The following is a 15,353-nucleotide window of genomic DNA, read 5'->3' on the forward strand; positions in this document are numbered from 1 at the left end:
GTTAAAGGAGCATCTTCTGAAACCCTGCCTGGGGAGTTGGGGATGGCTTCCAGGGCCTTATTTAGGGATGGAGGAGGCACAAAGGGCAGGGAGCCCAGGAGAGTGTAGGATGTTGGTGGGGCCGGCATAGCGTAAATAGTTGGATTGTGAAGTTGGGGATCAGTCATTGGAGGAGATAGAGATGGAGAGGCCCAGCGGGGGTCAGAACATAGGATGACTTGTGTCCTCAGCACAGGAATTTGGTTTGGAATGGTGGTAGAATGTTGGGGTTTTGACAAGGTAGGGAAGACAGGAAGAGGCACTGGTTTGTCCAAGTTCATCTTTGGAACAGCCAGATCATGATGTCAGGTGTGGCTAATGAAAACCCTCCGTTCTTAATCGGGATTCTACCCTGTGATACAGTCTGTTCCCTCAGGTGATGGCAGTGTTATCCTCATATCCTAACAGAGGGGCAGTCACGTGTTTGTACACTGCTAGTTTGATTCTTCAGTTGCCTGTCCAGTGAAATTATAGTTACTGACTGTTCACTACAAAGCTTGAAAAAACCCAGTTGCCGAAGTCTATTTAGTGTGATTCTGATGATGTGAGAACCCTGAAAATGTTTTTTTTTTTTTTTTTTTTGCAGAGTTCTTCAATCTCTAGGAAAAACTTGGTGTTTTCATGGTCTGAGGGTATATTGAATCATATACAGATTTTATGTTAACTGGTAATCATTCATGATGCCAAGAGCTTTAAGTGCTGGAGTGGGGAACCCCAAGGTCTGCCTTTCCAGTCTTGAATGCTAGATCTCTCCCTTTGTCCCAAAAAGGTGTACTTTCCTTCTCCATAAAATAGAGATAATATGACCAATTTCAGAAAATTTGTTCGGTAGACATAATGGAGTCGATAAAATTCTTGGTGTAACATCTAACTACATGTTAAATGATAAATAATGGCTGCTGCTAAGTTACTAAGTCACTTCAGTCTTGTCCGACTCTGTGCGACCCCAGAGACAGCAGCCCAACCAGGCTTCCTCGTCCCTGGGATTCTCAAGGCAAGAACACTGGAGTGGGTTGCCGTTTCCTTCTCCAATGCAAGAAAGTGAAGAGGGAAAGTGAAGTTGCTTAGTCGTGTCCGACTCTTAGCAACCCCATGGACTGTAGCCCACCAGGCTCCTCCATCCATGGGATTTTCCAGACAAGAGTACTGGAGTGGGTTGCCATTGCCTTCTCCGAAATAATGGCTGGTTAGTTTTTTTAAATGCCACATATATTTTTTAATTAGGAAAAATAATCCAATAATGCATTATGTTGTACTAAAGTAATTGTCACAGTTTCCAGACCCGTGTGTATTACCACATGAATGTGTATCACAGTGTTTCTAGGTTTGTAATCCCTGAAGATTTTAATGGATTTTTACACTTTTTGGCTGCACTCTGAAGCTTATGGGATCTTAATGCCCTGATCAGGAATCGACCCATACCCCCTGCATTGGAATTGAGGAATCTTAACCACTAGACCACTAAAGTGAAAGGTAGTTTTAATTGCTCAATCCTGTCCAACTCTTTGCGATCCCAAAGATTGTATCACCTCTCAGGTTCCTCTGTCCATGGAATTCTCCAGGCAAGAATACGGGAGTGGATAGACATGCCCTTCTACAGGTTGTCTTCCTGACCCAGGGAATGAACCCAGGTCTCTTGTGTGGCAGGCAGATTCTTTACTGTCTGAGCCACTAGGAAAGCCTCACTGGACTACCAGGAAAGTCCCTAATGGACACTTTCTAATGTAGGCTCATTGGGTTGGGGGGCAGTGGGGAATAGAGCTAAATATTTCCATAGAATTTCTGAAGCTTCAAGATCTCAGGTAACATATAGCAAGGAATTTCAATTATTCCTGAACTCTTTCCATTAAAAACCTGGGTTCGATCCCTGGGTTGGGAAGATCCCCTGGAGAAGGGAAAGGCTACCCACCCCAGTATTCTGGCCTGGAGAATTCCATGGACTGTATAGTCTATGGGGTCGCAGACAGTCGGACACGACTGAGTGACTTTCACGCACACTCACTTGCATTAAAAGGATGGAACACACACACACTTTCAAGAAGTCCTCCAATAGCAAAATATGTAGAAATGAGCAGTAAGAATTTATGCATATTAATAAAGTTTGAATTTATCCAGACTAAAAAATTGGGAGACTGCTCTGAGCATGCAAACTTGCATTCAGCAAAATGCTGTAATTTATTGAGGAAAGCTGGATTGCCAAATCTGTCCTCCTCGCACTCCTGACTCTCTCCCTGCCGCACCCTGCACTGCCTAGAAAACCCCACAACAACAGCTCGGCTGGGCTCAAATAACTGACTCTTCAGGTCCTTTCATGGACACAAAGGGCTTATCCTGAGGCCTCTTGAGCCACCAATGCCGGCCGTGGTGAGACCACCAGGGACCTTGTCATTCTCTCAGCACACACACAACGCGCTGACTGCAGTTTTATGAAGTGAAAATGCCCCCCAAAAAGAAAAAGTGAAGGGGGGTGTTCTCAGTCATTTCTTTCCAGAGAGGGAAGCGCAGAGGAACAGGCTACTGCGTCTGGATATTGAGAACAAAGCCTGAGACTCAGCATAATAGGCTGGGTCACTTGCTTTTATAAAAGCAAAGAGTGGAACTGCCTTTACTTGTCTCGGTACCACTGACCCTTGCATTTCATTGTGTAGAGATGTCAGGGAAAGTGTGTAGAAAGCATTCCAGCCTCTTTCACTGAACAATGACTTTGTCATTTTGAGCTTTTCTGTGGTGTGTTGACCCCTTCCCCCAACCCCTCCCTCAAATCCCGGTTGGACAAAGGAGATTGTTAGTTAGGCAGCCTTGCCTTGTTTGAAAGATCTCTGTTTTACGGACTCTTTAAAAGTAAACTCATTCATTTGAACTGAGTCACAGCATTTTCACGCTTTTAAAATCAACAAAAGCGTTTTAGTTAGGAATTTGCAGGGATAGAATATTCCCTGGAAATGCTAGTCCCAGAGATTTATGCACACTGGAGAGTTAAAGTGGGTTTCCTTGTTAACAGAAAGGAGAATCAATGATATTGGTTACTGGAAATATTTACAAACACTTGACCTTTGGGTTTCTGATATCAAGGTAATATACTTCACATAAGCCCACTCACATGCTCTGTTTACCTTTCTTTTTAACGAAAGATGAGATGGTTGGGTTTTTTCCCAGCATAATAGAACACTTAGAAATCAGCACCGTCAGCGTCAGCCTGGTGACAGTTAATCAGCGGGGACCTTCTTAGGCTGGCAACCAGGTGTTGCTTTTTGTATGTTTCAGCACGTGTGCTCCAGTGATAATGTTTATAGTTTAACAAGAAGCTAATTAAGACCTAAGGAAAAAAATAAGGACCACATTTTTATCAAACCTCCTGGTGGTTTTTAGAGCATAAAATTTTACATTATAGCATCATTGGATGACGTCCATTCGAAAACTGCAGCTGTCATTCACAATACTTTCTCTCCTTGCCATCTTTATATTTAGAAATGATCAAACATGAAATAACTTACTCATGTTGAGGGCCATATGCTGTTTTTTTTTTTTTTTTTTTCCTAATTATTTTTGTTTGAACTGGTTCTTCATTGCTATGCACGGGCTTTCTTTAGGCACGTCGCGCAGTGTCTGCCCTTTAGTTGGGGTGTGCAGGTTTATCATGCTGTAGAGCACAAGGACTTCAGTAGTTGTGGCACTTGGACTTATTTGCTCCTTAGCATGTGGTATCTTCCCCGACCAGGGATTGAACCCCTGCACTGGCAGGCTGATTCTTATCCACTGCACCAGGGTAGTCCTCCATATTCTATTCTTGGGTACATTTCTTCAATGCTGTCTACCAGTGAGTTTTCTGAACAAAATGAAGAGCGTGTGTGCTGAAGAACTTCCTTGATTTTTGTTAAAACCCTGTACTTAGCATTTTACGTGTGGATATATTGCTTCAGTCTGTTGTGGAACATGATTTATTGTAATCTATTTATCTTGAGGTGGTTTTCCCCTTGTGAGTTTCAGGATGCATTTGTGTCTTGCAACTCTTGCTTTGGGTCTGTTGATTTAGTCTTCCTTTGATTAGCACACAAAACCAGATTCAGAGTATTCTCCTCACTTCAGAAAATCTCTCCTGGCCCTCTGGAGTAAATGTCCGCACACCGTCGGTTGTGATAGATTGCTGTCAGTGTGTGTCAGTTTTCCTGCCTTTGTGCTCCTAAAGTAAATGGAGTCAATGCAGTACAGGTTTTTCTGCGCTGCCTTCTTTTGCTTAACATGTTTTCAAGATTTTCAAGACCTACCCGTGTTGTGGCATGTTTCAGTGGTTCTTTTCTTTCTTACTCCTTTCTGAGTCATTCTATTGTATGAAGATGCCACAATTTATGTATCCATTCTCTAGTTGATGGACATTTGTGTTGTTTGTAGCTTTTAGCAGGGAACCTTCTCTAAGAAGTGTTTATATGGCCATAGGTTATCATTCCTCTCCATCGAATGCGTATGTACGGGTGGAATTGCTCAGTCATAAGGTAAGCATTTGTTAACTTAAAATTACCATAAAACTTTTCAAGATTGTTGCACCATTTTACACACCCACCAGCAATATATGGGAGTTCTGGTTGTTCCACACCTTTGCAATTTTTGCAACACATAATATCAGGCTTTGTGTCTAGTCTTTTTGTGCATGACTACTCTCATTGTGGTATCAATTTGCATTTTCCTGATGATTAATGATAGAGTTCTTTTTCATGCATGCTTACTGGTCATTTTTTTCCCCAGTTATGCTAGCCACATTTATTTACAACACCTTTATGGATTGAATTGACACCTGATTCAAAATCATTTGACTCTATGTAGTCAAGTCTGAGTTTGTATACTTTTTATTTGGCATATTTTATTTTGTTCCACTGATTTGTTTATCCTTCTATCCATACCGCGGTCTTAGTTATTGTATGTGTTAGTAAGACTTGACATCTTCTGGTTTAATTCCTCTAACTCATTACGTCTTCAAGATTATTTTGATCATTCTAGATCACTTCCTTTTCTGTATAAATTTTAGAAACCTTTTAATTTGTTTTCAAAGAAAGCCTTCTGGAATTTTGATTAGTATTTCCTTTTATCTATAGGTCAGTTTGAGGAGTGTCTGAGGTCAGTTATATATTTGACTTACTGAGGTCATCTTTAATTTTAGAAGTGTTTTTTAGTTTTTATAAAAGTCTTATAATGCTTTGATTGACTTCATTCCTGAATATTTGATGTCTTTCACTTGTATTTATGGAATTGTTTTTAAGATCACTTTCCACTTTCTTGTTGCTAATATATAGAAATATAATGATTTGTTTGTGAATCTACTTTGCATTTCTTGGACTTGATTTTTCTTTTTTAATTATATAGAATTTTCTATGTCCACAATCATGTAAATTTTACTTCTTCACTTACAATATTTATTAGTTTTATTTCCTTGCTGTGGCAGAGGTTTGATTAAAATGTTGAAAAGAGTGATAAATTCTTGTACTATTAAGGCAAAACTATTTCAATATTTTTCCATCAAGAATGATGTTAACTACAGTTTTTTAGGTAGACTGAGTATTTCCCTTAATTCCTAAATTCCTGAGAATTTTACTGTTTTTAAAAATCAAGACTAGGTCTTGAAATTTGGCCAATATTTTTTCTACATTTGTTGAGATAATCATATGATTATTCACCATTAATCTTTAAATGTGATAAATTATACCAAGTGATATTTGCAGGTTAAATTAACCTTATATTGCTTAAATAAACTACAGCTGGTCATAATGTGTAACGTATTTTTTTCTTTACATATTACTGTATGAAATTTGTTAATATTTTGTCAAGAATATTTTCATTTCCTCATGAATTATATTGGTTTATACTTTTCTTGGAATGTTTTGCCAGTTTTTGGCATCAAAGGTATGCAGACCTCATAAAAATACATGAGAAATGTATCTTTTTGTCAACGTATTTTCTTTTTTTCATTTTTTGCCTTACCTCAAGCTTGTGGGAATCTCAGTTCCCTGACCCGGGATTGAACCCCAGGCTGTGGCAGTGAAAGCTTGGAATCCTAACCACCAAGCTACCAGGGTCAGTTTATGTGTCTGTTTGGCCGGGCAGCATTCCACAGTTACTCAGTCAAAAAGTAGTCAAGCTGTTACTGTGTAGATATTTTGTAAAAATGATTAAAGTGCATAATCAGTTCACTTAAGTAAGGAATCCTATCTAAGATAGTCTTGGTGGGCCTAATTCAGTCTGTTGAAAGGGCTTAAGAGCTAAGGCTTCTGTGAATAGAAAGAAATTCTGCCTATGTGAACAGTATTGGCTCCTGCCCAAAAGTTCCAGCCTATCGCTTGTAACAGCCAGCCCTGTGGGTTTCTGACTTACCTAGCCAAGTTTGATTGTGAAATATTACTTTTTTGTATTGTTAGATTCAGTTTATTGGTGTGTCCTTTAGTGTTAAGACAGTTTGGATTATGATTTTTGTTTCTTTTAATGTCTTTGGTTTTTATATTATGATAATGCTGGACTCAAATTCCCTGGATGAATTTGGTAAAACTTTCTTCACAATCTACTCGTGAAGCTCTCTGGGCCTAACGTCTTTTTGTGTGTGGAGCGGGGAAATACACAGCATCTAAACACAGCCTTAGTTGTAGCCTTCAAATTTTAATATCTGTAGATTTTTATTTTCTTTTATGTCAGAATACTTTAATTTTATTTCAATTTTGAATTAGATGATACTTCCAATGTGTTACTGAACTTCCAAGTATTTGATGATACAGTAGTTACCTTTTTGATACTGATTTCTTATTAAATCCACTTAGGTCAGAATATATTCTGTACTCTTTCTGTCCATTAAAGTTTGTTGATACTTGCTTTATAGTATAGGATATATAATTGGAAAGAACATCTAATGACTACCTTATTGTATATTTCTTGATTAGGTCATGTTTATTAATGTTTTTAAGAATATTTTATATCTCCATTGATTTTTTTTTTTTTTAACTTGTTTATCCTATTAGTAGGTAAGTTTAAATCTCTACTATGGGTATGGCATTGTGCATTTCTACTAAGCTTTGTCAGATTCTGCCTTACACACTATTGAGCTATGTTATTAGGTGCATATAAATTTGGGTTTAGAAAAAATCTATTGGATAAAATTGGCCCTTTATAATCTTTTAAAATTTATTTATCTTTTAATTGAAGGAGAATTGCTTTACAAAATTTTGTTGTTTTGACCATTTATTCTTATGAAATGTTTTCCTTTATTTCTAGCAGTACATCCTAACTTCAAGTTAGATAGATACTCCAGCTTTCTTTTATTTAGTTTTTTTATGAGGTACCTTGTTCAACATTTTATTCCACTCTTATGTGGATTATTTTTAAGGTGTGCCTTTTAATTTTTTAATTATTTTATTTATTTTAAATAAATTTATTTATTTTTTAATTGAAGGATAATTGCTTTACAGAATTTTGTTTTCTGTCAAACCTCACATCAATCAGTCATAGGGATACATATATCCCTTCCCTTTTGAACCTTCCTCTCCTCTCCTGCCCCATCCCACCCCTCTAGGTTGATACAGAGTCCCTGTTTGAGTTACCTGAGACACACAGCAAATTCCCATTGTCTATCTGTTTTACATATGGTAATGTAAATGTCCATGTTACTTTCTCCATACATCTCACCCTCTCCTTCCCTCTCCTCATGTCCATAAGTCTATTCTCCATGTCTGTTTCTCTACTGCTACCCTGCAAAAAATTCTTCAGTACCATTTTTCTAGATTCCATATATATGCGTTTGTATATGATATTTATATTTCTCTTTCTGACTTACTTCACCCTGTATAATAGGCTCTAGTTTATCCACCTCATTAGAACTGACTCAGATTTTTGAATTATTTCATTTTTAGCTGTGCTGAGTCTTTGTTGATGTGCTGGCTTTTCTCTGGTTGTGATGAGCAGGGGCTACTCTGTTAATTGCAGTGCGCAGGCTTCCTGTTGTCGTGGTTTTTCTTTTTGTGGAGCTCAGGCTTCAGGGCCTGTGGGCATGTAGTTGTATTAAGGTGGCCCTTTTTAAAATAGCAAATAGATGGACTCTGTGTCTTGAATTTCATAATAAGCTCAGACCCTGAGAAAGGTTCGACAGGAAGTATTGATCATTGAGATTTGCTGAACACAAAGGAAGGGAAAAGTGCATTATGTTTTCCTAATGGTTTCTTTTGTGTTGGTTCAGGAACTGTAAACCAAATCTCACCATTTACTCTTCAGTGGAGCGAGGTTGACTCAGGATTAAGGGCTAACTGAAGAATTACACAGGTTTCGCAGCCAGGGTGGATGCCTCAGAAAAGATCTGAGGCAGTCAAATTAGGGATGAAAGGGATGGGTAATGAATCCTAAGGACAGCACACATTCAGAAAACTTAATTAATACTAGAATGTGTATGGATCTCATCATACAGATAAGACACACCAACTTCCCATCATTTTCTGATTTAACACAATTAATTGGGTTGGGTGAGGTGAAGAGAAACAGGTGATAAACGAAGGGTCTGGAACCAAACCGGAGCTGGTCTCTAAACTCCCGTGAACATTCAAGATACCATCTTTGCTTAACACCTGCAGACTCGATAATATTAACTCTAGGTCAGTATTAGATTTAGGACCTTACACTGAAGAGCTTTCCTTGTTTTTCCCTTTACTAATATTTATCCTGTGTTTGAAGGTTACTAAATATTGATTCATAGAAATTACCTTTTATTTTTTAATACTTGGAGAGTTTTTTGTAACCTGTTCAAGATTTTAAAACAAGTACCTTGTATTATCCTAGCAGCAAAATTGATGAGATAGTCATTTCATTGAAAGGTAATTTTTTTTATCTCATATGTTTCCAGAATAAATAGAATCACTGCTACACCCACATCAGTAGACACCTTACTGATCAAAACTCGGCAGCATTTGTTTCTTTCCCTAAATCAGAAGAAACTTGTGCCAAGAGATGAATCTTGTTTATGGTATTTAAGTCATATCTTCCATGTAAATCAGTAGAAGTTTAAGGCAGTCAGGATGATTTGTACTTATTACAACTTGGAACAAAATTCTTAAGAATCTGATAGGAAAATTCAAAGGTTTGAGAGTCTTCTGAGGTGTTAGCAGTCTTAATGACCCTGATTTTATTTTTTAATACTGTACACAGATAATAAAAGTGATGTCTACTTATTACATTACTTTATGATTAGATACATATTTCACATTGTGCCTAATATGAGCATGAGCGAGAGAGAGTTCAAATAAGCCTGGAGTGAGCCAAAAGTATGGATGGCATATTTATTTGCATAAAATAAGAATACATTTTTACTGCTGTTTATAGAAAACATGTTCTTTGGCACAAGCTTCACAAAGACTAGCAGGAATAGAATCCTGTGGAATTAAGTTGAAAGTAAAATGTGGGTAGATACCTAGGAATTCCTACAGGACTGTAAGCAATTTGGAATTTAAATGCTAAACAGGCAAACAGGCCCTCATATTTAAAACTGTGCTTGTGAAAGGAATACGTTAAATCTGCAATATTAGAATATAGTGTTAATTGTAGACATAGAGAATTCCTGGGAAACTTTAACCCAAATGTATATATTGAACTTATAAAACTTAGTCTCATTTTGTGTTCTTGGGGTTTATGTATTTATGACAATTAAATTGGGTTGTTTTTTTATGTTTTTTTTTATGCTTATGAAACTTTTCTTATTTAAACAGTATTTATTAAAATATGTAAGTGTCTATTAAACAGTGTTTATTAAAATGTGTAGCATTCAATTTTTTAAAACCTTTTCCTGATCTGTCTGCTGTTTGAGGTGAGCAGGCTCTGATGCCCTAATTAACTAGTAAACATGGACTGGTCCCTGCATGGAAGAGACCCGTGTAACCCTAAGAAATTCAATAGAAATAGAAAATGCAGATAAACGGAGGAAAATATAAAAGGGATAGATATTTAGATCTTAACTTTTTTATTATGAATTTTATGTGTATATGGGATACCATAGCAGGCAGAAATTAAAAGGACAGGCTTGGAGTCAAAATGAATGAATTCTCTGACTTTGAGCAAATTACTAACCCTCACTGAGCTTTTAAAACAGGAATCCCCTATTCAGATTTGATATGAGAATGAAATTATATAATGTCTGTAAAATACTGGAGAGGTGGCACCCATGGCGAGCCTTATGAATTATCTATTATTGGTAATTTGAGGGTGAGGTAGTCACCACCACTCACTTGGTTGTCAACTTAATCTAGGAAATGGTGGAATTTCTTCAGTGATTTGAGAGAATTTGCCATGTGCACTAGGAATAAAGCAGTTATTTTAGTTCTCACATTTTTTGAATGGTTTTTTACACAAAGCCATTAACATTTTTTCAGAAAGCAGAACTTTTTTTTTCCTTTCTCTGCCGTGTTTGTATACTTAGTTTATTTAGATGCCACTGTGTTTTTGTCAGAAACAGCTGCTGTCCAGAGACGGCATCTGTTCAGAGGAGCTCATCAGATTTCCCTTCCACAGGTGGTGGTGACAGGGTCCTCAGTCTTAGTCATCTTGATGTCCTAACCAGGCTGCTTGCTCCAAGAAGGCTGACCTGAGGGTGGACACAGTTGAATTTCCGGGGATTCACAAGTTTGCAAATTCTAGCTTTTTTCCTTAATATCAACTACCAATTCATACTGCATGGAATAGAAAATATCATTCATTTTGATTCATAAGCACACCACTTTTTCCTTGGTCTCCCAAATGCTTAACAGTTTTATAACAGTTAAATCTTCACATAAAAGCTGAGTTTTTGCTCAGATTAAGAGTGTTGGAGTGTCTTACCCTTCCTGGTAGTATTTGAGAAGTTTAGCCCCAAACTGTCTGAGATGGCACCATACCTGGGTAAGGGATTTTGCTTTCCGGGTGTAGGTTGTCATTGGCTTCCAAGAAAAGAATCACATCTCATTGTCCATAATGACCATATTCTCTCAGGTGAAAAACTGGATCGAATAATTGTTTGAAATGCACACTTTGAATCTTTAGCATAATGATAGAAAGTTGGCTGTAGGTTTGGGGGAAGATTAAATTTATCACAGTGACTCATGCCCAGACTCCCCCTGGCTCTGTGACTTTATGCTTTGCATTCGACATCAAGTTGATTTTGCTCTCCATCTATAAAATGAGATAATTATGCTGTTGCTCAGTAGGGTTACTGTGATGAATAATGAGTTAATACATGTGACGCTTTGAATGTGCAGACCTATGTACAGTCAGCACTCATAAACAGTCACTACAGACAGAAAAGCACGAAAGAATTCCAACTTTCAAAGGTCAGTATTTGAGTGTTTCTTCCTTTTCTGAACTCAGAATTTGTAACCAACCACTTCTTTATCCCTCCATGTATAGCTGAGGCTTATGGTTTCCTCATCTGTGATAGGATGACAGCTGACTATCTCATAGTTTCTGTTTTCTGAGCCTCAGATATTCTCATCTTTTCCAAATGGTACTGCCTGCGCTTTAAGGCTACTTAGTCGATCAAAAGAGCTTATACCTAGAAACTTCGTACTTAGCCCAGTGTTTCACACACGGTAAGTGTACAGTAAACACTACGAGGACCACCTTTTTCCAACATATCCTTTGAGGAAAAGGAGTTTAATCCAGCAAAACAACCCAATAAATTTTATTTTTTAGGAGAATGCTGGATAAACAGGCCCTTGTATCTATATTTTCTCTTTCAGACATTTCTACAAGTGGTTGGTGTGGTGGGCGTGGCAGTGGCAGTGATTCCTTGGATTGCCATACCCCTGGTTCCCCTTGGCATTGTTTTCTTTGTTCTCCGGCGATATTTCTTAGAAACATCACGAGATGTCAAACGCCTAGAATCTACAAGTGAGTACCTGGGCTCTCAGGTTGGGATGTCAGTGTAGACTGACTTCCATTTATGATAATTAACCAGAACCCTGAAATCCTGCAGATTCCGTCTTGGAATTTCTCACCAAGTGTACATTTGGTAATTGCATATTAGGGGCCTTAAGAATCAGTGTGGCCCGTAAGGCACTTGGAGCTGGTAGTGTGTGATTTGTGGCTTTGCATTATAGCACAAGGAGAACAAATGTGAGCACCGTGAGGATAGGGACCGATTTTGTCTTGCTCATCACATACTTCCTAACATAGACAAGCCACTCAGTAAAAGGAAAATATTGCATCATTTTTCTGAAAAGGAAAATAGTGCATCATGTTAGAAGTAATGATCTTTTTCAGGAGATGCACAGGTAGCAAAGTGATGTCCTGCTGGTATTAATACAACACAGGTTATCCTTCATCCCTGACAAGAGGTCACAGGTTCCAGTCTACCTATGAAAAAAAAACAGCTTACAGCCTTGTTCACAATGGAAATGAGAACCAGACGTGGTCCTCACTATCCAGCAGCCTGCAGCCTGTTCCCTGATGATCAGGATCCTGACCCTGGTGCTCATGGTCAGTGTGCTCTTAGAGAAGATGGCAGGAAACGAATGACCGGTCATGTGCCACCAGGCCCAAAACCCACATGAAATCACTCAAAAGAGAATGGCCACTGAGGCCATGTCAGATTCTACAAGGGCGATGTGAGTGTCACATGCCACAGTGACCTCCAGATTCCTCGCATATCCAGCAGGGCAGTTAGAAGAACATCCATCAGTTTGCTAGAGAGGAAGGTGCCTTAATTGCATGGGTCCTGCGGTCACAAGGGCGGTATCGTGCCAGGTTCTCTGTGACCCGCCCAGACTCCTGGTGCAGGTGCAGGGATGATGCTGAGAGACAGCGGACTGTCCGCTCACCTCACTTATCTGTCCTCTGCCAGCCCTTAAGTCTCTAATCTTAGGGTGGTGACAACACAAAGCTCATCAAAATTCAGTGTGGTAAGGACTCTTTATGGAGGATTAAGTTTAAAAATGATAATAAAAAATTAGAGAATTATAACTTCTTACCTGGAGGGATGTCAGGGAAGAATAGGGAGGGAGGCAAGATTGAGGGGGACCTTGATCAATGAGTTAGTATAGAAATGTGTTATCTAAATACAGGTCCAAATTGAATTTGATCAAAGATGACTTTGAAGGGAATCTGTTGTATGCGGGTCGTGAAATTGAAGCTTGGGATGAGGAGTCATTTGAGGGTCACAGTAGGTACTTTGCCAGGCAGTTGCCAAGAAGCCCTGGGTGTGCCCCTGGGGAAGATGAATGACCAGCCAAGCACAGGAACAATTGACTTCCTCGCGTCCAGCCTCCCTGACTTTCTCGGTCGTGTGTCTGTTTCTGCTTCCCCAGCTCGGAGCCCAGTGTTTTCCCACTTATCGTCTTCTCTCCAGGGACTCTGGACCATTCGGGCGTACAAAGCCGAACAGAGGTTTCAGGAACTGTTCGACTCACACCAGGACTTGCACTCAGGTGTGTAGAATTCTGGAAATGATCTCAAAAGATGGGATGTGCTACCTTTTGAGGCCTGACCTCCCTCTCAGGTGGCCTTGCTGGCTGCACCTCTATGCCACCCTGTGTTCCCCTCTGTAAACCTGCCTCCCCAGCCCTTCCTCTCAGCACCCTGTGTGTGCTCCCCTCTTCCCCTGTCACCCCCTGCTCTTCCTCCTACTACCTTGCATTTTCCAACTGTCACCACATCCTATGGCTTTGTCCCTTTAAGAAGGATGTCAATAAACTTATAATAAAACACACACAGTCTCTGTTGCAGCTACTCAGCTTTGCTATTATAGCACTAAGGCAGGCAAAAAGAATACATCAACAAATGGCTGTGACTATCGCCCAATAAAACTTTATTTAAAAAAGCAAGCTGTGTCCATTATTGGCCCACAGGCTGTTAGTTTGCCGACTCTTTTCTGAGCATGCTGTAGTTGGTCATTCGTGTCCGACTCTTTGCGACCCCATGGACTGCAGCACGCCAGGCTTCCCTGTCCTCCTCTGTCTCCAGGAGTTTGCTCAGACTCATGTCCATTGAGTCAGTGATGCTATCTAAGCATCTCATCCTTTTAGAGCATTAAGGAAAATAATTTCCCCATTATCAGATATGGCATCCAGAATTTCCTCTACATTAATAAAATCCTGGTCCAACTGATGAAATGACATTTGGAAAGCCACATGCAGACACTGTTATATGATGGTCCTTCAAATACTGGTTCCTAAGAATTAACACTATGTGGGCCCTGTAGTAAGTGCAGACGGTGCTGAAAACAGTGCCAGGTATGCTCTGTGCCAGCATAGACTTGGGAACAGTCAACTTTATGAGAGGATAAGCCTCACGTGGAGCCCAGTACCATGAGACACACAATGATGAGACCATTTTTGTATGTTAATCATTAGGATCATATTTCTCTTTATAACCTATGGCTTGAAGTTTCCAGTGCCTGCTTCCCACAAGGCTCCTGGAGTGATTCCTACGTTCCCATATACTGTCATGTCAGAACCTAGCTTGTTGCAGTCCTCAAGGTGCTTGAGCCTATAACTTTGCTGTCCTAACTTGTGTAAAAATCTTCTGTATTTCACCTGCACAGAAGACCCCATCCCAATTCAAAGCAGCCTACATGATCTCTCTGCTTATTCATTCTGCTTATTTGTGTCCTCAAATCCAGAGGCTTGGTTCTTGTTTCTGACGACGTCCCGATGGTTCGCTGTGCGTCTGGATGCCATCTGTGCTGTGTTTGTCATTGTTGTTGCCTTTGGGTCCCTGATTCTGGCAAAAAGTAAGTGCATCACTGTTTGTAGTTTGATTACAGTAACAGCTTCATTTGCAGTTATTAATTTAACTTATTGCACCTTTGTCTAATACATGGTTTCATTCTAATGAATTGTGTTAAAGTGTTTGCACCATGTGATTCTGCAGTGTGGCCCCTGTAGAGGAGTCATTTGTGTCTTGATGAGGCTTTTGGTGAGACTTCTTGATGTGTTCTTTGATCCCTTTGATCTGTCTTCAGTGGGATGAAGTCAGCCTAGCAACTGACCTTCTGAACATTACTAATAGCATTTTAGGTTGGGAGGAGAGAAACAAGTTTGCTGTTAAGCTTTTTGTCCAGCTTGTGGCTTTAGGACTGCTCGGATCTCTTGGTTATAGATGCCTGGTGTACTGCGGTGAGAAACATTGTCTGTAGGAAAGAACACCATCCTCACTGCTGTGTGGGTACCAGATGAGCGGGTGGTGTTGGTGTGCGTGGCATGCATTCACCATCCCTATTGTGAATTACTATTCCATAGTAACAACACTGAATCCTTGGGTTTAATAATGGAACAACAAGAGCAGCATTCTAGATTTAAAAGCACTGGCTCTTAGAACCAATTGACTTGTTT

General features: G+C 39.4%; 1 protein-coding gene across 7 annotated transcripts in view; it reads left to right on the forward strand.

The window, feature by feature from the left end:
• The window catches only part of LOC102398488 (ATP-binding cassette sub-family C member 4), a 171,844-nt gene that overhangs the window by 124,787 nt on the left and 31,704 nt on the right, over nt 1–15,353 (forward strand). For 4 of the 7 annotated variants that reach the window (XM_045162549.1, XM_045162554.1, XM_045162551.1 and 1 more), the window contains 3 exons: nt 11,763–11,913; nt 13,329–13,448; nt 14,564–14,752. In XM_045162549.1, the coding sequence (XP_045018484.1) occupies nt 11,763–11,913; nt 13,329–13,448; nt 14,564–14,752 (460 nt within the window). The remainder of the gene's footprint in view (nt 1–11,762; nt 11,914–13,328; nt 13,449–14,563; nt 14,753–15,353) is intronic. The other 3 variants (XM_045162550.1, XM_045162555.1, XM_045162553.1) reach the window with 2 other exon arrangements.

The sequence above is a fragment of the Bubalus bubalis genome, chromosome 13, assembly GCF_019923935.1.
Source record: "Bubalus bubalis isolate 160015118507 breed Murrah chromosome 13, NDDB_SH_1, whole genome shotgun sequence".
NCBI lineage: Eukaryota > Metazoa > Chordata > Mammalia > Artiodactyla > Bovidae > Bubalus > Bubalus bubalis.